Source organism: Typopeltis vanoorti, chromosome 1, assembly GCF_054136105.1.
Source record: "Typopeltis vanoorti isolate ZY-2024b chromosome 1, IOZ_Tvanoo_1.0, whole genome shotgun sequence".
NCBI lineage: Eukaryota > Metazoa > Arthropoda > Arachnida > Uropygi > Thelyphonidae > Typopeltis > Typopeltis vanoorti.
The window spans coordinates 86,865,306-86,890,914 of NC_143549.1; the positions used below are offsets into that span (position 1 = coordinate 86,865,306).

Sequence of the window (25,609 nt, forward strand, 5' to 3'; positions counted from 1 at the left end):
CATAACAGTAAAACATCATTTAAGAACAAACCTAAAATGCAATAAAAAAATAAAATAATAAAATAAAATATTACCTGTGAAACTGCAGTATTCTGAAGCGTTGTTTCCATAGCAACACTGGTTACCTATCTATTAACTCTTAGAGTAACATGAAAATTGAAGATAAATCTGTTTAACGCATATAAATTAACAATAATTAACGAAAATGAATTCAGACAATTAAACTTGTTTCTGTCTAATAAGTATAATCTTCGGCGATTTTAGGCTTCTTTTTCCCAACATATTCTAAATATTCATTTGTCTTTTATAAACATGTATTGCCCTAACAAAATGTGTGCAATTATGTTAACTGCTTTACAGGTGAAAGAAAAAGACACATTTATTCTTCATTCACTCTTTATTATAATGGTGTTCTATTAAGTACAATCCAAACTACTTAAGGTATAGTTGGTATGGTACATACAGATATCTGTTGTAAGTTATCCACATTTCATCTAAGATTACACTGTACAGAGGGAGGAGGGGTTAAGGCGCAGATAATGCCTTGAATAGCTTGTCCTGCAACATTTTTAAGTTCATTTATCAGTTGTCAAGGTTCATACAGTCTTTAGTCTACATAGTGAATCATTATTGAGCTGTAGACACACAAACACGAATGGGGGAAAAAAATAGGTTCATAATTTAATAGGCGAAGGTCACATTAGATTTGAGTGTCTGATATTTCTTTTAATCTGATAAGTATAATCGTTTAATCCTAAACCTAATCATTAGTTCACCGGCATTTGTATCAAATGTATTCTCAACTTATGTGTCGAAGTTTCATACTTTGCGAGTTGGACCGAATGCATGTGTATCAGAATATGTACGTGTCTTTCGTAATTATAAAGACATCTCCTTTCTATTTAATCTGGCTCATCCTTTAATTATGCGTTTCGGATACACAAGTAACAATATTAATTGTTGTTTTATCATTTCGTCTCCATCGATACCATTTGTACAGCCTATTAATGAAATTTTAAGACGCTCTGTTCTCATATAAATATATTTATAATACGTGAGTCTCTTTCACAAATTTATTAAACATGTCTGCTAATGATGTTCTATTGCATAATGAAGCCTTCCTCGAAGTCCATTTGCCAATGAAAGCAATTTAGAACGTAAACATCTGCGCTACCACTCTAAACACCTGTTCTCTCAACTGAATAACTCCCAAAATCTTCAAGTGAGGGAATAGAGGATGATATAATCATCATCTAGAAATGTGTGAATCCTATAAAATCGTTTATCAGGTGCATTGTTAAAAAAAGTATGATTTCAAATTAGAACTATGCATTTCATTCCATTCCATGTCTGTGGAATCCATATTTGTTAAAATGTTGTCAAAGAATATTCGAAATAAACTAAAAAATTAAACTTGATTTTGTGTGATATGTTCCTAGTCTGTGATATGTTCGTTTTTTGTTGTTTATCAGCTTCGTTATATATCTTAAAAAATAATAAGCTACAGTTTAATAAACTGCATTATGTCTTTATATTTTAAAGACATACTGTAATTCGAAAACGATATCTGCTCCGTTATTTATTTTCCATTTTAGAAATATAATAATAAAACGAGTCTATTAATATTATAAAACGTACTATTGACACGTGTAGCGAACGATTTCAACAATTACGTATTAGATAATTATGGAAATAGATATCAAGATAAGCAAAGTATAGTGGCTCACTCTGGTGGTTATTAATTTTAGATATGTTGTCTCTTACTAACATGTATCGAGTTTATTTCGCACTTCTGATTTTAAACGGCGTTTGCTTTTCAAAGTTAGAGATTGTCTAATTTTCAGTTACACATCAATATAACATTCAAATACGCTTATTTTTCGAAATCATTAGCAACATTAATAATATAAATTATTAATAATAAAGATACGGATTTTGTGTTCATAAATTACCAGAAATTGACAAAAACTTGAACTGAAATTTTCTTATTTGCTAATTAATAACAAGATTGCCATTCCCTGAATAGCGAAATTTAATTTAGGAAGGACTCAAATGTACTAATTAATGTAATCCAAGACTTCGGCTACACTTTAATGTATCTTTTCAGATTGTCAATTCCTCACACGTCTTTTCAGCCATGGGAGCTGTTCTGCTGTCACTCTGTCCTTGTCAACTCCATCATCACCGTGTAGATATGCATGTATTTACACCACCTTTGTAATCCATTAGATGTGACCCGTGCCTTGTATACCGAACGATGTCGAGACGCTAATCACCATGTTACTTACACTCCAGGCACATTTCAAGGTCTTTAATCTGCACGAGATAGAAAATATTCAAACTTGTTGAGCAAACAGATAATTATTAGGATCATTTACAACTGGCAATGGGTTGCACTAACAGCACATGTCCATGTATTGAGAAATATCTCCTTGACCGTTGACCATCAGGCGGAACTTGCTTCGCTACAAAGAAATAATAAAACACTTGTAAGTGTATGTTATAAATAGTGGAATATATTAAACACAACATAATATCTCAGCACTTTTGTGTGTATAATTAGCCATAAAAATGATATTCGGTGTCTAGTTGGCACTAGGAAATGGCAAAACCGTTGATAAATACACCTTTACCCATTGTACTACCTATTATTTAAGTAACTTCCACTTGGACATGTCATCCATCATCTTAAAATAACTTTTTAGATAATTTTTTCATAGTTCTGTCTCTCTCTCTCTCTCTCTCGCTCTCCCTCCCTCCCTCTCTCTCTCTCTCTCTCTCTCTCTCCCTCCCTCTCTCTCTCTCTCTCACACACACACTTCCCTTTCTCGCTTCTTGTTTCTCTTCTTCACACACTCTCTCTCTCTCTGAAGTTTTTTTTTTTCTCATTCTTTTCTCTGTTTATTTTTCTTCTCACTATCTTCATTAAAAAAAGTGAAAGACGACGCGAATCGTTCATATTTCTTAAATTCAGAATCTCGATTCCAACAACTAACGTGTCATTTTGAAATCATAAAATTAATAAACAATATATTTTTATTAAGTATTAAATTAATTTCTACTAATTTATTGATGTCAAAAGTTAGTTCCTGAAATTAAATAAAAATAAATGAAAAATAAAGTAAAACTAAAATAAATGATTAAAATAAAATGAAAAAATCTCCCAAATAATCTTATAACATTCTTTCATCTAATTCTCCCGTTTAGTTTTCAATTTATTTTATTATAATGAATAATACACATCGACAATCACTTCCATGTCTGTTTCATACCCTCAAACAGCCAATAAAACTATAAATAACGAAAGCGATAGACATAAGTTCACTCACCTACCTCCTAGCCACTGGTCGAAATGCTGTAGTTCCTAAACTCAAAGATAGGGGCCTCTCTTGAGGTGTTGGACTTCGCACGTGATTTTCTCGTCGTTCATTCGGTTCTGAAAGTAAACGCATTGAAAGTGAATGAATAATGATAGTAATGAGTGATAGAGGCGGTCAATGATCATTTTAGCATTATCTGTATGGCTTTCCTTTGTGATAACGTATATACATAAAGATAATATAATCATAAGCATAGGAGTTGCTGTAAACACGAACATTCTAATGCTATAATATGTACTTTAAAAGTCATATATATATATATATATGCCGATAAATGTATATTTTATTTCTATCACATTCAAAATTTGTTTCTGCAGAATATTTGTAGATTTCAGTGTCTAATAATAAAATTTTTTTGATCTTTTACTGCACGTCATTTTCATGTGGAAAAATTGTAGTTTAATTTTACATTCACTTATCTAAAAATAACTTTGGGGTTGATTATCATTTTAAATGGTCAAATTCATAATTATTTAAATTATGACTGCTGTGATAAAACTGGAAGTAAAATTAATTAAAACCAAGTATAATTGGTAAATACGATAGTTATCTGAAAAATTATTTACCAGTATTTCTTAGTATGCTATATTTATTATTTTTATACCGATTACTTTCTTTCATGCTTCGTAATACATTACATATCACCGATATAAGATGTTGTTGCAATAAAGCATTTGTTCCAAAATGCTCTATCTTTGATCCAACTGGAATCATAAATTTGCTTGCATTTGGCTCGAATTACAGAATGATTTTGTTTAACTGAACGAACCTGTTTATTTATACATTAAAGTCAAATGTTCTAATCAGCGAAAATTAGACTATTGCAGAATAATAAACAGTTTTACGATATCTTCGGTTTCTTGTATAACTTAAATGAACCGTAAATTTTCACAGGTAGATTATTCTTGTCTAAAGTGTGTGCTGTTTAATGTCAGGTGATGAAAATGATAAACATTTTAATGTTGCACCTTAATATGAAAAAATGTATTAAAATATGGCCTCTCAGTAAACATGGAAACCTTCTGCGATCTGTTTTATTCCAATTTATAACTCACTACCTTTCCTTTCAGGCCATCTAACTCATTTTCAGTTGAAGAAGCCTTCAGAAATATTCTTCAAGGCCTAGAAGGATTGGAATCTATATCTCTCCTACCAGAGGTTCGTCGATACTGATTGATCCCACGGTTAGGGTCAAGAACTGAAAATACAACAGCCGTCTTCTTAGATGACCTCCTTACTATAAAGGCTTATGACTTCAGTTGTCTTCTCTTTTTCATCTGCCAAAGTTTCCCATTATTTTCCAATCTCTAGGAGGAGTTAGCGTCTCGAAGAGTCGTGTTGTGAGAAAAATAAATATATATACTTTATCCATAATCTTAAAAATATCTGTAATTAAAGTTTCAGATCCTTCAACTTAATGTCCCAAATTTTAAAGTCGTGTCACTTTAATTTGCAAGAGTTTTGCCGAAATCATGTATTCAAGTTTGCAAAAGTCCCAGAGTTCTGCACTAAGTTTGCAAGTCTCGGGATCAAGATTTTGTAACTTTATAAAGCACACTGTTGTTTTCTTATTTGACTTTTCTTTTAGCTGTCTTAGGCAGCTTCCTACGAAGAAATAAACCATTAACCTTGTTAATCTATCTTCTTTTTTACCTTTGTTTTTCTTGGCAATTCTTTTTTCATTTGCATCTTTTTTAGGATGTCAAAGTCACTTTCCAGGATATGTTTAGTTGTTTTTAAATTTTATTTAAAAAAAAATCAAAGTTTTTCTAGTATTGTACTAAAACAAAAAAAAAAGTCCAACATCCGGGTGCTATGACATTTGGATACTGCACCAAGGAAAGATTAACAATGAAATATAAATCTTAAAATTAACATAGAAATCCTATTATATCATCATAATAAGTCAAGTGTACTCGTATTACAGTTCTATCACAATACATTAAGTATGATCATATGATCTTTAGTGATTTTGTAGCACATGTTATTAGCTGTCAAAATTATATACGTAGTAAACGTAATAATATTGTTCATTTTGAACTACATTACAAAGGAATTCGGAACTGTTTCGTGGATGTAGGTCAGATAAATGATAAAATGCTAAAGAATATATTTGTAATGATAATTAGAATACGATCCGGACGGAGGCGCGCTTGAATATTTTAGGTCAGCCGAAATGTTAATGCTTGAGGTAGTAATGCTAATTTATCTTTAGCCGTTTATTAAATGGACGAAACGAGTTGATAAAGCTGTTTCCAATGATGTGTTCTCTAATAAGTCTCTAAGATTAGGGAGGGGTTGTTTCTCTACAAGGAGACGTCTACGATAAAAATAGTTGCATGTCGTTAAGGGACGTTAGATTAGGTATTTGAGACCCTTAGGATTACGAGATAGGAGTAGATGAACACGACTGATAATGCAGTAGAACTATTAATAAACCGATTGAGAACTGGACGAATTATAGAATGATTTTTTTTAAACTGAACGAACCAGTTTATTTATAGAAGTACTGATTTCATTAAATATCTATTATTACCGATAATAGTGAGCATAAGATGTGTCGTTTCAAAATGTTTAAATGCACTCGATATTCTTATGTCTTTGTAAATTGGCGTGTCCAAACTCATTTCAATATCTAAATATGTAGACCAGAATCTATTATTTAGTTTTTCCGGGTTGGTGTCCTCTGGCTGATGTTATCGAGAAAGCATATAACTCATCTGTAATCTAATATTGATGGAAGTCTTTCCAAAAATTATACAAATCTAATGCTAGAGTGATTGATTGGTCGTTTGACTGACAAACGTCAGTCAAACGACCAATCAACGAAGCAACTAAAACTATGCCGAGAGCATATATTAGGTCTGTAAATCGGATGTGTTCTACTAGCCAATGTGACTGTCTTGAGGGTGAAAAAAAACTTATTTTCTTCTGAATGAGACCCTTTTTATCTTACAGTTGACTCACTGTCAAAATACGGTAAAAGGACATGTTGAGAGTTCCTCGCTCCCTAAAATTCGAATCCAGGACAAATTCGAATACTTTTCGCATTCGAACGAATTCGTCGTTCTTCGGAGAAAACTACGGCCTCATATTCCGGAAAGAACTACAAGGCAAGAATATCAACCCGCTCCCCCCCCCCCCCCTCTCCTTCTAAAAAAAAAAAGAGTTGAGCTCAGAACGACATTGATGAAGACAAACCGAAATGATTATATTTCAAATGTGGGCAATAATGCCATTAAGTCTCATTTTTGAAGCTAACGCAGGCTGAATATTAGGAAAAATTCAAATACCAGAGTGCAAAATCACGCTGAAGTTGCTTAACGGTGTAGTAATAAATGATGTGTGTTTGACACAGGGAGTGGCTAAGGATGTACCTCATGGGTTAAAAGCAAATTCTTCGAAAAGAAGTAAACACACCTACTGAAAAATAATTAAAAATGACCCGACATCGACTAGAAAATCAAGTTCTCCTTTAGGCTTATGTAAGCAAAATTTCGCTTGATATGTGAGGATTGCAGTGAAATCAACAGGGATGTGGCTCGTCCGTGGAATGAGTATGCTCAACAGTTGGTACCAGCAATGGTAACCACAGATGTCACTTGCAACACATGTTGCTCGGGTGAAAAAAAAAAAAAAATCTTCCCAACTTGTAGAAGCCTGACTACGTATAATATGCTATTTAAAAACTTGGTAAAAAATGTTGGTCCAAGAGTAGCAATAATCGTTGATCATTACACAAAAGAACACGTGCTGAAACAATCAAATCTAATCTTGGGACGAATTAAAAAAAAAAAAAAAATCCTTGAAACGTGCATCTGAAAGCTACTTTCTTCTTCTTCTTCCGTGTTGGGTCTTGGACCTTTTGTGAGAACGCGTATTGCAATCCCTTTCTTTCCATCGTTTTCGTGGTCATTCAACTGGTCTTTTTTTTTTTTTGCACTTGCTTTCCATTTTTCTATTCGTCTAATTATTCTGTCTTTTTCTGCATTCCTTTTTCTTGTTTGCTATCCATCCATTTACTGGTTGTAAGGCACACTTTTTGGTATATTTCTTCCTTTCTGATCTTAAAAAGTTTTGTCTTCTCACATTTTTCTTCTGTTTTCATTTCTGTAGAAGCGTTTAACTGATTAAACATAACTGTTTCTGATCTGAGCTGACATTAACTATTTCAGCCCTTATTTGAGATACATAACATAAAACAGTCTTAATATACTTATATATATTACATACCGGAAACTCCTATATATATATATATATATATATATTTTTTTTTTTTATATATATATATTTATTTATTACTCGTATATGCTTTAGTTCCAATATTTAGATTCGTTCAGACATCTTGTTTCTCTTAAGTGGCTGTTCTTTTTCTTCAGAGTTAAAGTGAATTACTAAATATTTAAAATTCATCGCATGTTTGATGATTTTTTTTTTTGTTTATTTCTAACATACACCTGATTGGTTGCCTACTACTACTACTAATTCCGAGTGTTTTGGATTTTTCTATTGATATTTCCATTATTACATTTTTGGTAAATTTGTTGCAAATGAAATATTTCTCTTTGTAAATTATCTTCTTGGTCTGCTGGCATTTCTACGTCACTGCACAGTAGATTAGATTTACTACATGATTATTACTTTTTGTTCCATTTAACTTCTTATCTTTTAGTTCCGTTATTTCATCCATTAAAATATTGAAAATTAGTGAACTTAAGGAATCAGTTATATCATTTTATTTACAGCTGTAAGCCCCCCCCCCCCAGTAAATTCTCTTCTTCATTTCAATTTCTTTTGTTTCATCATTACAGCATCTTATTACACGTTTAGTATTCGTATGAATATCTCTTTAATAAGCGTTGGTATCTCTCTCTCTCTCTCATTTTACAAGGGAATAATAACTAAGAATAAGATGCTTTCCTGTTGTCTTCAACAGTATGTATTTGTGTGTATGTGTGTGTGTTAAAATGAGGACGGTTTGTCTGTTTCCTGGATAAAAAAAGAAAAACACTTCTTGGGTGAAAAAATCCCCCGTGCGGTATTCAGACCGGCTAACTCACCTTTAAAATTTATGAATGTTAAATATTTTATGAAAATCTATAAATTCTAAAACTGAGGTGTTATATTCTATTGATTTTGCTATTATTTCTATTTTTCAATCACTGTAAATATTGTGTCTGTGTCAGATCTTTCAGTTCTAAAAACGTTTAGATTTATTATTATTGTTATTGTTGTTGTTGTTGTTGTTCCGGGCAACTCCAAGGAGTCGACAGACTCATCGAGAGAGACCCTAACATCATGTCAAGAACAACTATTCGACATTCACACAGCATCTATCATACCTTGCCTTGAACTCATTCATGGTCGTAGCACCCACAACAGACTCTGGATGCTTATTCCACTCATTCACCACTCTCCAAGTAAAAAACCTAGCTCTAACACCTTGTCAACCACGTTCTTGCCCAGCTTCCATTCATGGCCCCTAGTCCTCCCACCACCAGTCATATTTTCAAAAATATCTTCTCGATCAATCTTATAGAAACCCTTCAGTAATTTGAATGTCTCAATTATATCACCCCTCCTTCGCTTATCGACCAATCTCTGCAACCCACAAATCTTCAACCTATTCTCATAAGGTTCATTCCACAGACCTGCTATCATCTTGGTCACTCGTCCCTAGATCCTCTCCACTTCCTCCCCATCACGAAGAAACCCTGGTGCCCATAACTGGGCACAGTAGTCCAGATGGGGTCTTATCAAGGCTCGATACAGAGGAACAACAACTTGTTTGTCTCTGCATGTTAAAGTATTTTTCAGAAGCCAAGTGATTTGGTGAGCTGTTTTAGTCACTTCTGCAATGTGCCCCCTAAACTTCAATTTCCTATCCACCAACACTCCCAAATCCCTGGCCTCATCAATCTCCTGGAGTACGGTTCCACCAATGCGATATACTGCTGCTATTCTTTTCACCCCAAAGTGCATATACCTTACACTTTGGCACATTAAATTGACATCCATTTTTCCTAGCCCAGTCCTCCAAACTATCCAAATCATCCTGTAAAATTTTGACATCCTGTGCACTCACAATTGCTCTACCCAACTTTGCATCATCAGCAAACAAGTGAACACTTCCTCTCAAATCCTTTCCTATATCATTGATGAACAAATTGAAAAGCAGTGGACCAAGAACAGAGCCCTGTAGCACTCCACTAGTCACAAGCCGTCTTTTAGACTCCACTCCTGAATAAACCACTCTCTAGTATCTCTCCTTCAACCACCCTCCTATTCATCTCACCAACCCTATATCTATCCCCATCTGCTCCAGTTTACTGATTAGGGTTCTATGTGGTATCCTATCAAAAGCCTTGGCAAGGTCCAGTAGTATCACTGTAAACCCATTACCCCTATCCAGTTCAGCCGTCACTGTGTTATAAAACGTGAGCAAGTTACTGAGGCATGATCTACCCTTCACAAAACCATGTTGTCCCCCATACAATATCCCATTTTCATCTATCCAATCCTGTATTCTTTTCTTGACTAATTTCTCTAAGACCTTGACAATGATTTCTGTTATGCTAATCGGTCGGTAATTTACAACAGCAGTCTTGGAACCACCTTTATGCAGTGGAACTATTTTCCCCTCTTTCCACCCCCTCGGGACTAACCCAGATCCGAGACTCAAATTAAACAAAATGGTCAAGGGTGCTGACAATTCTTTAGCCGCTTCTCGTACAACACGAGCTGATATACCATCCAATCCCACAGATGTATTGACATTGAGGTTATGCAATAGACTACTCACCTCCACTTCATTCACCACAATTCCCGTATAATCTACTGGTTTATTCGTTTCTGCAATGTCACCACCTGGATGATATACTTTTGCAAAGTGCTCACTCAGTAACTCAACTATATCAACTGATTCAGTTACCTCCCTACCATCGGCATTCTTTAAAATCATTCTGCCATGTACATTTTTCCTTTTACTTGCTACATATCTAAAAAACTGTTTAGGATTCTCTTTAGCCTGCATGGCCAATGTTCTTTCGTAATCCTTTTTTGCTTTTCTTACCACACTCGTTACCCTTCTGGCCTGCACATTATACCGTTCGTGTGCCTGCCGGTCACCTCCATAGTTGTTTCTTTTTTTTCAGCTCAAGCTTAATGGTGTTATTCATCCATTTAACCCCTAGTTGATTTATTATTCGGACTCTAGGTATACAGTCAGCCATTGCTTCATGAAAACACTTCTTAACTACTTTCCATGCACTATCGACTTCTAGTCCTTGCAGTTGTACAGCCATGGCACTGAACCAATCAAACTCCTAAGCTTGTCATACATTCCAGCCCGATAATTCCACATGTACCCTGTCTTAATTGAAAATTCTACACCTTTAGCCACCTCCCAAGTCAAGACCCTATGCTCACTCTCACCGATTGGTGAGAATGTGGTTATATTTGTTACAGCCAAATCCTCAGAGGTAATTACTAGGTCGAGCACTCTCAGACTCCTAGTATTTTCCATTACATGCTGTCGCAGATAGTTATCCCTTAATAACCGCATAAAATCCAATTCCTTCCTCCCGTGTGTCTTCTCCTCACTCCAATCAATGCGACCATAGTTGAAATCTCCCATAATAATCACCCTCCTTCCACTCATTTCTTCTATTTGCTTGTGCATACTGTCCACCATCTTTTCCATCACCTGGTCTATAGCAGCACCCAATTGTATATTTAGTTCTGCTAGCCACAATCTCACACCAAATGGCCTCAAAAAGTGCTCTTTTCTCTATCCTGCAATTCAACTTCTATTCTCCTTGGCTGGAGCTCATCAGCTATCATCAACAATACTCCTCCCCCCATTTTATTCTCCCTGTCATTCCTGAACACACTATACCCATCACATTCAATCCCACTGGCTATATCATCTACAGTCAGCCATGTTTCACTAATACCAATAACCTGTGGTCTGGAAGTGCCAAACCATGGCCAAAAGTTCTTCCTTCTTGTTCCTAATACTCCTAGCATTAGTGTGCATGAATTTAAGACCCCCATTAGCCCCATCCCTACCTTGATGCCTTATATTAACTACCCCACTCTGGTTTGTTGTCCTTATTTGCTCAGGCATATTATATTCATTCTTACATTCAACTGCCTCCCTAAGGACTGTATATCTACCCCCCCCTTAATAAATCTAGTTTTCCTGAATCACATCCACTACATTCAGCAACACTTTCTCAAGTCTCATTACACCGTAACCATTCAAATGCAAGCCATCCATCTTATATAGATCCTTTCGCCCATCGAACTCACTCTACACATCCACAAATTCCACACCACTCGTCATACATAACCCACGCATAAAGTCATTCGCAATTTTGGCCCTCCTTTTAAACATTTCACCGTCATACCGTGACAAAAGACTAATCATTCTAACTCTCTCACTCTTTTCTTTTGCTAAATTAATCTCTCATTTTATATGAGAGATTAATTTATAATCTCTTGAATAAGTTCTGTACAGATTTTAAAGGCGGTAGGTAATAGATTAATCCATCTGCAATTATTTAAATCTGTTGTTTTATCACTTAAAAAAAAAAAAAAAAAAAAAAAAAAAAAAGAAAGAAAAGAAAACTGCCACTGTGAGAATTTTTTTATTCTTTTGATGGCTATTTTTTATGTAAAATTCTTTTTATATTATAATAATTTATAATAAAACATTTTAATAATTCATTATGTCTTTTGCCTATTCCGGCTATTTTATATTTTCTATTTCTAATTTTTATTGAAATTTATTAAAATTTCTAAATAAGCCTTCGTCATTTTCAAGTTTTTAGGTAAAGTTATTTTTTCTGCATCCTCATACAACAAATCCGAAAGCATGTATTAAAATTGAAATATATAGGGGAATTTTGGTATTTTATTAATTATGTATGCATCATTATAGTTTTTATTCTGCTGCGGTAAAGTTGTTGAAATAAAATCCATACTTGCCGTCTAGAGCATTGCTTTAGAATTATCTAATCCCTAGAGTCTACTACAGCACGAATGTACTATCGGTTTATAAACTTTCGTAGATGGAAATCACATAAATTATTTACGGAACTTCATTACAATCTTTACCTTACAAAGAAACTAGTCAATTTTACATAACAAAACCCTCTTTAGTGAGTCGACAATCACCGAATATTAGATAATATTGCAACATTTTTATCCTTCTACAGTTTTGCGACTGCGCAATAATGCCTATTAGCGCGGAAATATTTATTTCTCAATGAGCATGACAGTATTATACATGAACTGAATGAAGTACCTTTGACGCCTCTTAACCGCGAGGAATATTATTATATATTGTACTGCATTTACCTCATCCTCTTTAGATCACCTGGTTCAAAAGTAAATGAGGGAATCTATTGACATATAGATGATAAAGGTGGCGCCACCTGAGCAAGGTTTTAATAATCCCTTTTAAACATTAAATGGAGCTGATTCTAGAAAGAAAAAATGTATAGAAAATATCATACTGTTGGTACAAACGTAAGCTTTCTGATAAGGCTTGTTTGCAAGTGTTTGTAATGGTATTTTATTTATTTATTTATTTATTTTGCAAGAATGTACGATATCCTTAAGAAAAAAAGTCAGATCTTCATCCCTTGGACACTATAAAGCTTGTTATGAAAATATCGATGCAAATATATTCATTCACATGCGATGATTTCATGTAGAAGTGCTTTTAAAAAATTAATCTCTCTGTTGTAGTTTAAGCTTCAGATTTTCGCTGATTATATTAGCTACTTGATATGCTTTAAGTGTCTGTATATAGTTATATACAGACGTCTGCTGGTTGTCTCACTTTTTTTTTAAAAAAAAAGTCATACTGAGCACTGTTGGATATTATTCAATTCTACCATACTCCCATTCCTAATGGAATGGAGTTTCTACCAGCTTTATAAATTCAACAGGACATGAAACAAAATTGATCGACGTCCTTTTTTAACTTACTAACCTATGCATTTACATTTATGTCTTAATTAGTTTAATGGGTTTTTCAACTTTATGCTGCAATATTGTGAATTTCATTTTTTATAATCTTTCGCAATCATTTATTTCAGTTTTCATGTGACGCATTGAAAGCGAACTATTAGATTTTCATTGGGATTGTTGCCAGTGGTGAGCTATGAAAATTTTAACAAAGGGCTCGCATCATCGAGCTAAAAAAGACGTATTTCACACAAAAACTTTTATTAATAACGCTTGTGTATAAATTCCAATCAAAAAATATGAGAGGACAATCAACCTCTAAAGGCTATCCTTTTTAAACAAAATATTTCATGATCATGAAAAAATCTCATGAAAAAATATCATGAAAATTCATGAAAAAAAATTTCTTTTTTTTGAGAAAATAAGAAAGTAAACAAAAAGAACAAGGGGCTCGCAAATTTGAGAAAAATTTAACAAAGGGTTCTCGCGAGCCCCTTATAGCTCACCATTGTTTGTTGCCATAGGACAGTAGACGTATTACTAATCACTGCCATCCTGAGCTTAATGCGTGTGTACATCCGTGAATACTTCGATTCCTTTACAGTTCTGCAAACAGTTCTTGCAAAATTCGACCATGTGCATCATTTTTTGGTTAACGTCATTTTATTATTAGATTTAATTCACTAGTTTGATGTTATCTATCTGACTATTTCCCGAATACGCGTATAGTTTATTATAAATGAGTGTCAGTACTTTATATAATCTATAAAGAGACAAGGTCGTTTCACGAAATCACTGTTAGGCTGCGAACATAATGTTGCTCTATTATTTCAGATAGAAGAAAAGATGCCTTTGTGAAGATTCCTTTCCTCCTAGGTATCATTCAAACCTGCCCACTGTTTAATTTTCGATGAAAACACTTGTTGGATCACAAAAAATATTATTTCTAACGCTTATCTATTGAATGGATTTAAGAGAACAGGATCCAATAGAAGCATCTACTGAATGGTCATTTAAGCAACATATCTAATAGGAAACATCTGCTGAACAGGATATGAAGAAGGTTAATCTGTAGTTGTTTAATAGGTCTGAGGCAGCATAATATAACAGCAGCACCTACGAGTTAGATCCTCGTATTCCGAAAGTCAGAATAAATAACTGAAGTCATTATCACAAAAGAAATATCGATACTGAAGGAAAACGTTTGGTTACAAATTTGTTAATTTTTCCTAGGACATAATATGTTTTAAAAGCACGTGTCATTTCCATGTCTGTATAATAACATAACGAGGAGAGTGTCAGTTTGTTTCGTGCCATAGATCGATATCACGTCTATTATCCTCACTTGTATACTTCACATCTTAAATCAAAGTGTCAAGAATATGTACAGCAAGTCAAATTTCTATACGCTTTAGTTGATCTTTACTTTTATGTTCAAACGCTTCTCTAAGAGGACTACGCCGGAAGTGTTAATATAGAGCGGTATCAATTTTGGTAGGGATTATCTGTGCGCTTAGATGCATTCAGATCTTTTATATATATATATATATATTTCAGGGCTACTTTTAAACTTTCATTAGAACTCACAAGACAGCCAACTGTATTTTAATCGATCCTTCCTTAAGTTCTTCACGTTTGCAGATTATTGAAAAGCCACACACACGTTAAGCCTAATAAGAATCTAAGTACTTGGTCGGCGAAGAAAAGTCTCTCTCTCTCTCTCTAGTTGCATTAGCGAACCGTCTGCGTAATTCCAATGAGTGGAGCTCCGTGGACTATTTGGCCCTAGGAGGAAATTAATCACACACAAGTACAGCATATGTTGGAAATAGTTGACGTTAATGTGCGACACATGGACAGTCGAACGTGATTGGACTATGGTAGCTGTTGATCAGTCATACGAATACAATAGGGAATGTGCAATGGTAGGCGATATTTAGGAATGACATTTCTTTTGAGTTATCCATGACTGACAATCTTGTGAGGTGCTTCAGAAGACGTAAAATAAAAAATATTGTGGAACTTAAAAACCGTTCAAGAGATGATCGTACAGATGCCGGTGATTCACTACTCCATTACGGTGTGCCATGTAAAGCCTAAATGCAATTGCTTTATAACTATTGCTTCGGTTTGCGTGACTTAAACCTCCCCTTATACAAACATGGGGAACCTGAATATCATTAAGTTAGATGCTATATTCGCATTAGCTTCGATTAAGTTATTTTTCTTGATTGGAGGAATGGATGGGAGTAGGAGTTTATATAAGTCTTTTACTGCAATATTGTCGCATCTGATAAAGACGAACATGCTACATAAATAGCAAATGAAACCCATGCGACCTATTCAGACTCTCTCACTCAAGCACTCGCACACACACACACACACCCTCGTTCAATCAAGTATGACCAACTTCATAATCGATCGTTGCTATTTCGTGGTTTGAACTCCCGAACTTGAATGTTGTAGCTTCCATAAACATTAGTCAGTGTCGCACTCCGAGACATGACGACTAAAGCAGCTACCGCTACTGGCGAATGTTCTATGACATATGGCAGGTTCACGTGACAAAAATCTTGCTGGACGGGTCTCCTTGGCGCACACTTGGAGATAGCAATCGCTTAGGTAATTTTTTTTGTCTAGAATAAAGTTCTTTTTCTGGCCAAACGAACGAGTTATCAGATAATGAGGGCTTCTATTAGAACGGGGATTAACAGTGTGTGCCCAAAATGTGATTGCACCATTGGTGGGTTGGGACCAAAAAAAAATGGAATCTCTTCATGCATAAAGCTCGTTGTATATGCTCGTGAAGATATTACGTGCTTCGCAATGACTAGTTGATTATACGTTCAGCAGTTTTTTTGCGACCCAAACGATATAACTCTTAGAAAGACATCTATATCCTGACGGTTTCGTTGCAGTTGAATCGAATTCTGATACGGAAGAAATTGCTACACTTCAGGGAAAGCTTTTAAGTCTTATCAGCTTCTTATCTTTCTATTAAAATACCACATAAGTTGGCCTTATTGGGATTTTCATATCTAGAAAGAAAAAGTCAGTTATTTTTTGTGTTTCAGGTCCATCTGCCAGTGTAGTTTCATACATTACTAATAATAGCATCTTATTAACTACAGCTGTGCAGTAATATCCTATTAAATCGGATGAAGTATGACCTCCGTTTGTATTATCACTTCTAACTTTAGAAAGAATGTCATTGGCGATAAATAAAATATATATTATATATATAAAAACTGATTGTCCAAATGAAGAATTTTTAGCTAAGCCAAAAATTGTTTATATAGGAAATAATTAGCATAATCTTATCAACTGAAGGCATGAGAAGAAATCGGTTTCTTTGCTTAGAATTGATACCAACTGAAAAGCACCAAATCCACATAAAAATAAATAAAAGAAAACTGGTGGTCTACACTGACCTTGGCATTGCTTGCCAACGGTCTAATCGTAGAAAGCACTTGGATCCTGATTTTTTGTTCAAGCAGGATCTTGGCGAAATCCCTGAAGCTGGAGGGAATAGTAGCCTACTATCCCCTACTAAATAACACACAAAAATGTGTGTTATTTAGTTGGAAAAAACCTGCGCTTGAATTAACCACACCGACATTTTCTACTTTATCAACGAAAGGCAACTCACCCATTTTCAGATGGAAGTGATTTTGTCTCCTCGAACTCTTTTTTTTTTTTTTTTTGCTCGGAGTAAAAAAGGCAAACCACCTCATAGGCTTAGATTATCCTCATAATTTAAAACTTTAAGGTAACTTAGCCCTTCTCATACTGGGTTTTCCTCAGGAAATACCAAGTTTTTCATCCCGCAAATTAGACAAACTGGCTCGAGAACGCACATTACACTGAAAGAATACATTGTCCTCAGAGCCTTAAAACCTAACTAATAATTCAAGTCTATCAAACAAGCATTCGGAATAAAGCTATAATAATAAGACGTTTGGAGTAAGGTTTGCTAATTGCAAAGAACCACGAAATGGATTCTTATATGGTTGATGGATTGGATTTCTAAAATTCTGAGTTACTTTACCCTGTCAAAACCTTGCAGCATTTCATCCATGCAGTAATAATGATTAAATTTTTATATCTTGTGCAAACGGTTTGAATAATATCTCCTCATTCAGCATAATTAGCTTTGTAGTTAGTTTGATTGGTATTTAGACAACTAAGCTATGACGACGGCTTTCGTATTTGTCAAGTGCAAATAAATTGCTGTCCAGGTGGCCAATAACTGGGTTTTAAATTGAATAAAAGAAATATATTAATAAATAAAGTCTATTGAACTTTTCAGAATTCAAATCCAAAAGACGTTCGCTTCTTTGAAGGATTCCGCTCTTCAGAAAGAGGGAGACATTAACGCCGCCCGATCTCGAAGTTGCCCATGAAAATGTCATAAAAATCGATCATCCTGTAAACTGATTACACAGCGCATTAGCAAAAGAAATGTTAAATAACGCACTGATATCAATCACTTTCAGATAGTCCTGGGATTTCTCAGTGTTTGCATTTAAATCAGTACAAATGACAAAATTTCTACTACTCGCAGTCATAACCACCTCCATGGAAAGCGTTAACTCCATGAAACGTACTACCAAATAGTATTTTTTCATTTGAAAAAGACCTAGAAAAATACCTAGTAAAGTTCTATTTTTTTCTCGTGCAAACAAAGTATCCTTTGAACATGCGCCCTTCTCAAACATAATTATTTTAAATTACGAACGTGCGCATTTTAAATTAAACTACAGAAAGATACGCAAGCGTATCATACGGTAATTTAAGAAATACCAAGAAAGCGGTTTGGCATAACCATGTTGTTTACCTTCGTTAACCAACACCTTGTTTTGACACAAATCTCTCTCTGTAACACTTCAGAAAATATGCAAGAGCGACAGACTGGAATAGAATTGAACTGAACGTCGAAATGAGTTTAACGTATGAGCCCAGTAGGAGATACATTTATATGAGAAACGAGGAGTAATCCTGTCTGGAATATATAAACAACTAGTCTTTGGCATTACCGACAGGCTGTTATTAAGGCGAGTACAAGGCCAACAAGATATTCATTTTTCTATTACGAAAGGTTTATTATTATTATGGGCAAACCCAGGAGTTTAAAGCGTCTCCCGCTCCCTTATTATATCTTTACGAGTCCACAGCATTCTACCAACATGCAAAAAAGTATTCAAAATGATGACGAGCTGAAAACAGAGTAAGGAAAAACCTTCAAATTTGGATTGTTGGCGATAGAAAGAGAATCAGAACTCCTGGGAAGGAAACCAAAATATAGATGATAGGGCTAAATTAGGAAACACAGGATTGTGTTTCAGTGAAGAAGAAAAAAACGAACGAACAATTAAGTGCCTTAGAGACTTGCGTTGTTCCACTAAACTAATGTGTATTTGTTAAGGAACTGTTTCATTATAGCTGGCTTTACAGAACTACTGAAAATGGGGGTAGAGAATCCTACCTTATAAGTCTATGCTTTTTTTCCTTTTTTTTTTTTTCAAAACTAATCATAACAATGATCACGGGTTGCAGATGAAGGTTACTCTAGGATCGATGGAAGTTCGTACAATTTCTTGGGGAATCGGGGATGAAGTCAACTTACATACATAGAAAAGTGTTGATCCCAAATATTTCCTCTGCTTTATAATTAAGGGGGACAGAACCATTCTCTAGACCTTTCATCCTGAGTTATCGCGAGTTCTGATTACCAAACTATCTCGTAATAATGATAATATCAATGGAGAAAGATAACATTACCTGCATTTATCATTTAGGTTGATAAACTAGCACTAAGAATTCGTATTTTCTAAGAATTGTAGCGTTATGAGATTGCTTAGCCTCTGTTATCATGAGTTTGTTCTCGATTCTGGAAAAGGGGTCGTATTTTTTTTATGAGCGACTTTTTAGGATTTCACTGTACTTAAAATACCTGCAGTAGCTGTATCAAAAATGTAGATCCTATGTTCACTCTCGATAAGAGATCGTGATGTCTAATCTCTGAGGAGTTCCAGTTAGTTAGAAACAGTTGTAAGATCAATGAATCACTTCCTTCCTAAAATGCGATTAAGATTCACTCTTTTCCTCAAATTCGGTTTAATCCAATTCCTGATTCACGATGTGGGAATTGTTTGAAATACTTATACCTAGTCTATAGCGTGTGATTGAGTTTCCATATCAACCGAAAGAGCACAGCCATCACAATTATATGAATCCGATTAGCTATCGCCACCTCAAAGTAGTCCTAGTGTGGAAAAGATGTAACAAACCATCCTATTTAATGAAAGTCAAAAATGATTAACGTCTTAGTGAGGTTAAAAAATTTGCTCGATAAGTTTAGCGCCTTGAGAATTAATATTATGAATGATAAAGAGATATCTTCTCATTGTTAGTAGTTCCACTAGCAGAATTATCAAAATTTGATTCATCTAATGAGAGAACTCTGCACATGATAGCGAAATTTATTTCGAAGATATTTTTAAAAGATACTTATTAAATCATATTTATGATATTATATATTATTGAATACAACGTGATATTTTATATATTATTTGGGACGAGTCTGTCTGCCTTGCGACAATAAATATTGCATACCTAAACATTTCCAGTTGGAATACAGAAACGTCACTGGAAAAAAAATCTGCCAATACTCTGTTTATATTTCGAACCTGATATCGGTACAGGTTACAAAAATGGATCAATCAGTTACATCATTTTCTTGTAACGCTGACAGAATTCCTTCACAGTAAGTGTACCATCACTTGGGATAAGTAAGATCACCATGACAACCAAAAAGGAACACCCACCCCTATGAACTGTTTCTATCGACACGTACTTTTCCTTCTGGAAGTGGAGAGGAGGGGGGAGGGGGAGAGGGAATCCAAATCCGTCCGCTACCTCCCGAATGATATATAGCTGGATTGCTGTTCAACACGTGGCTTGTATTAGGCGGGGATGCGAAGAGAACAGCCAGACAACCTTAATTAGATATATACAGTTTCCCTGATACATATCAGATCAACGGGGAAGGCTAGTCGGAATGCCTAAAGTTGAAACAGCAGAGGCGCACCTTAATGTGTTCTCGAATTTCTCCCCACCGTTCCGAAGGAACTTAACCACCATTTAGGTGATGCTATCACCGCCCAAAAGGGGGCGTGGTAGGTAAAACGACATATCCTTCCTTTCACAGATGACAAAGCAGAGCATATGAAATGAGACTGCAAACAGGGCCAGTGTAATTGCCTTTACTATCATTTCGCTGACGAATGCTACGAACCCCGACTTAGGGTGAGATATCTCGGCTCTGTAATTATAAGCTGTAATTAGTGTACGGTGCATATCTTAAACCAAACATAAATCTTTGCCGCTTGACTAATGACACCAAAGGTCCATTAGAGTTTGACAGAAAATGTGCATGTAGTGTTTTAAGCAATTTCCCCCTTTCCCATAGCTTAGGACGCGAACAAAAACAAGAAAAGACAGGTTTTTCTTAAGTACGTCGGCCTTGGATGTTACAGAGAAAAAAAAAAAAAATAGAAAAAAAAACTTTCTTGTTATGTGTTTAGTTGACGCCTCTCGTGCGTTTGCAAGCACCTTCGACAGCAATCGGCGATGTCGAAGATTTCAATCTTCATTGCCTTAACCTCCCCCCCCCCTCTTAAAGATTGAAATCCTTTAATGAAAGTTGCATGCACGTTCCCCAGAAGGCGACCCTTAAATGTGATCTTTACCCTTAGATGAAATAAAAAAAATCCTAAACAAAAAACTTTTTATACAGTTCGGTAATGTCTTAAGTTTTTACCTTGTAGCAAGTTTACGCTTAAAACTTCAATACACAAAAAAAACTTAGCTATTATCCTATGTATACGGTACGGCCAGCCACAAGGTCACGAACATTATCTGTAAGGCAATTCAGGATGATGCGAAAAGTTCTCTTTAAAGAAGATAAAATATCATATAAACTGCTATTTAAACATAAAATATTCTGCTGATCATTTTGAATATTTTTATCGTCAGATGTGACACCACCTCTCCTTAACCCTCTCACGTTACTAAATATACAATAGATTTACAACCTTTTTTTTGTGTGTGTGTGCGTGTGTGTGTGTGTGTGTGTGTGAGTGGAAGTGTCATAGGGAGGAAACGTATACTATTTTAACTAGATGTTTTTAATAACTGTACGTTCAAATAAATTAAACTTCAAGTGCAAATAAATAAACACGTACATACTAATTTAAACAATTTAGTGGTGAATAATAATCTTTACATGGGAATCTCCGCCTATGATATTCAAAGCCTACTGCGAATTATTTTGGGAAGTATATTCATTAGCATAACGGTTTGATGAGTGTTCCATAAGCAAACTTCTATTCACTTTGTTACCACATCGAAGTATGGAATAATAATACGATTGTTCTTTCCGCTATGTAAAATTGAGAGAAAGAAAAGTCCCTGCTTCTAAACGCGAGCTATTTCAGAAATAGTTTTCTCTGATTGTTCAGCTTTAGCAGTTGGGGGGGGGGGGGTGAGAAGGAATCTAGATTGGTCAGTTCATTCAAGATGAAGAAGACAGTTTCTCCTATTGGCCAGGAAAAAACGCATACATATTTCATAAGATTATATGTAAGATATTCTCAATGTAATCCACACATTATATGTAGGATTGTGTCAAGTCATTAGTGAAAATTAAGAGTTGCTTTAGTGTTTTCTAAACCATTCATAGATCTTTTTTTTTTTCTCTCGATAGAAGATGACACTGAAAACTTGAAAGAATCCATTCAAGCGCTTGTGGCATGTATGTTGCCCTCAAGAGCTATACAAGGTTTGATTTGAGTTACGTGGCTGTTCAGAGAAGCTGTAACGCATCCTTTTCCCCTGCATAAGACAGATTCTCCACAGAAGTTTAGGAACTAACTTTCCTATCATCATGCTGTTGTACAGTTAACCGGTCTCACCCGGTGGTGGGAGGGATTTTCTACTTGAAAACTTGGGCTTTTCTTCGTAGGGAAAAAAAAAAAAAAAAAAAAGATAAACTGGCCACAAGAAACACACAATTAACAAACACAATTACACTGCCTCATAGCCAGAATTGCCTCGGTTATAATTCCAGGAAACAAGAACAATCTTGTTTCCTGGAATCCAATCTATCATCTAAGCTGTATCCAGAGTAATGAGTTATATAATCTTTGCGATGAGAATGATAATATCTCCCCAAAGAATGTTATTTTCTGAAGCAATTTATTTGAATTATTTTAACATTCGATTGTAACTCCACAAAAATATCTTATGGAAGCAGTTGCTTTTTTTTTTCTCATTTCCCATTACAAAGTCTTTTATCTCGTGATCACATCACCAATTTCTCTTTTCTTCACACAACACACGAATATTGTTATATACACACACACGCATACATCAAGAAAGAAGGAAGGAATGCTTTTTTCTCCTTTGTACCCATTGTGTAGAATATATACTTACTTGACCATGCTAACACGCAATTGAGACAGTAAGGAACCATGAAGCGTGATGATAAACTCAAAACTAGGGAGCAGAATACCTTCAAAAATTCTTTAGTCTGTTTACTTTTCATTGAATACCTTACGGTTCAAATTTCCTATTTGCAATTCAAATAATGTTTTGAAAGCGTCTCTAATATGGGAAAGAGATTACACTATAGTAAAATATGCACTTATATATTGCTACAGTAATTCTGAGAGGGGATTCTCCCCTCTCAGAAACTTGGGTTTTACATCCTGGAAAACAAGGAAACTGGACATAGAATACTTGCAATTAACAGACAGAATGCAATGACCACGTAATCTTAACTGTTTGACCAATCTTGTAGTGATAATCAAATGAGATTATCCATTCTCCTTATCATCTCGGAAACCCCCATGATTACTTCGATGTGAAGAATCTGAGAACCAATGCTGATTAGCAATTTAATAATAAAGATTAAACATAATTAGTAATGAGAATGTGCGTCGTTAGTTATAAACTGGACTAGACTCGAAATAGGAATTAGCAATTGATAACAAATGGTTTGCGATAATCTCTCAATGCCATTATTCGGAGTGTAAAGGCTACGAGAGGTGAATTCTTTTGGTAGTTATTTTCAGATTAAGAATTGAAACCGTAACGGTCTTCTTCTGTGAGTTGAAGCAAGCGTAAGATAATTAAACAGTAGTGTATCCAGGTGTTTAATTTTTTTTAAAGTTTACATACGTTTTTCTCCTATTAAATAAAACAATATATTTTTCAAGCATCGAATGATTGAAGGAATGGATGTAGCGCCCACCTCTCCTTTTGTAGTATGACTAGTTCAATTAGTTTTTAGATGGTCCATCTCTTTTTATTATATGCACGCTCTGTATCTTGTAGATAAGATGATCATCAGAGCATCTCAGCCTTATTCCCCCAATGCCATTCATTTGAGATTGTTTTACCGATTAGTAATTTCCTAATGTGGTATTATAATCCCGTTATTTGCCACCATCAGATCATCCCTAAATTTGTTAGAGCGCATGATAATGGCACCATCTTTCATACAAAGTTACTAAAAATGTACACTTAAACTATCATATGAATCAAGCTGTATTTATTGAAAATATACCTTCAGTGTGAGCTTCAAGAGTCTCCACGACTAATCCCTTTATGCTATTTTATTTTCATTCCAGACTTTTCTCCATCGTATCAGTTTGTTAACTAAGATTGAACTAGCTGGTCTCACGAGGAGATGGCAAGATTTTCGTCCGAAAACTTGAGTTTTTCTTTCGACAAAAATGACAAACTAGACAAAAAGAATACACATAATTGACAGACATTTGGCTACACTGCTTCAGTTGCTTCGGCCGTAATTCAGAACAACCCAACTAGTCTCGACACTGAGTTTTGTTTCACGCATATTTTGATAACGTCAGTATAAATAACAGTATCCCTCACACAGTAGCATGGGAAGTCACATGTCAAGGGAAAGTCAGTAACCTCAGTGCCAGAACGATTGTGGCATCTCCTTATAGTAGATTGTCATTAACATATTCTCGCACGCACTTATGTAGATGATAGAAAGAATCCATCGAATTACAAGATAAAAATCAGAGAATATCCAATCAAGCGGAAACTATAGTTATTTAATTAAAATATTCAGGAAAATGAAGCCTGTGATCATACATTTTTCAAAGAAAAATAGATTATAAACTTATAATATGAAATGACACAAAAATTAACTTTTAGGGAATCTTGTTCTGTTCCGTGGCATGTTCTCAGTTCACCATACAGGGATACAGGAATTACGTGGAAAGCGGCTTTATCTCTAAAGATTTGCCATGGATTTTTTGCTATTCTTGGATTTTTCTTGACGATTTACAGCAAAATGCGTATCTTGTTTGTTTGTCGTTTGCTTTTAAAACGTGCAGTTAGTATAATTCATAAGAAACACTTCCTGAGAGCACACTGTGCGGTTCTTTATGGTGCAGAAAATCCAAACTACCTCTACAAGTGACTGTGGCCTGTAGCTGCTTGAAATGCCATTCTTACATTTCACTCTTTCTTGGTTGGCGAACATTCTTTCTTTTAATGACGTGCCAATTTATCCCAGAGTCTTGCAATAGAAAGACTTGCGATAAAAATGACACAGAGTCTTGAGTTTGAAAATCCCTCTCTTAAACCAAGTATAAGTTTAATTCCCTTTTTTGGGGGGGGGGGGGAAGGGATTAACAGAGATTTTAATACGTCAGTTTGCCATTCTTCGGATGCATACTTAAAGTGGGTGTGTCTGTAGACATGTGTTAACGGGAATGCCTGAAAGAGTAGATCTATTATGAGGAAGATATTACATTTTTAGGAAGTTCTATTAGACATATCAATTGTCAAATACAATATGAAATTGGGATTTAATAAATAAATACAAAAAAAAAAAGGACCCAGTTTGTTGTTCCGCTGTTACGAATATCCCTTTTTCTGAGAGTTCTCATTAAGTTTTTCTTTGTTTTGAAGCTACAAAACCCGAATTTTATGATGAAAAAAAAAACCTTATCGCTACTGTGTGAAACTGGATAAGTCGCCATTAGTTGAAAACTCCCATATAAGGGTTCTTTGCCTCCCCTACGGGATTCTAAGAGAGAGAGAGAGAGAGAGAGAGAGAGCGATCTTTCCACTCGAAGTGCAAACTGTCTCGCTGTATTCGGAACTTCGGTTACGGTCAGAATGAAGTTGCTATAATCAAACGAATCTAA

General features: G+C 35.0%; 1 protein-coding gene across 2 annotated transcripts in view; it reads right to left on the reverse strand.

Annotated features, from left to right (window-relative positions):
- Positions 1-384: 384 nt before the first annotated feature.
- Positions 385-25,609, reverse strand: part of LOC150110177 (iroquois-class homeodomain protein IRX-4-like) — a 69,968-nt gene continuing 44,743 nt past the window's right edge. The window contains exons 6-7 of one of the 2 annotated variants that reach the window (XM_090391884.1): positions 3,334-3,436; positions 385-2,465 (exon numbers count right to left, since the gene is read on the reverse strand). In XM_090391884.1, the coding sequence (XP_090248010.1) occupies positions 2,447-2,465; positions 3,334-3,436 (122 nt within the window). In that variant the 3' untranslated portion in view covers positions 385-2,446. Of the gene's footprint in view, positions 2,466-3,329; positions 3,437-25,609 lie in introns of both variants that reach the window. The other variant, XM_090391893.1, reaches the window with a different exon arrangement.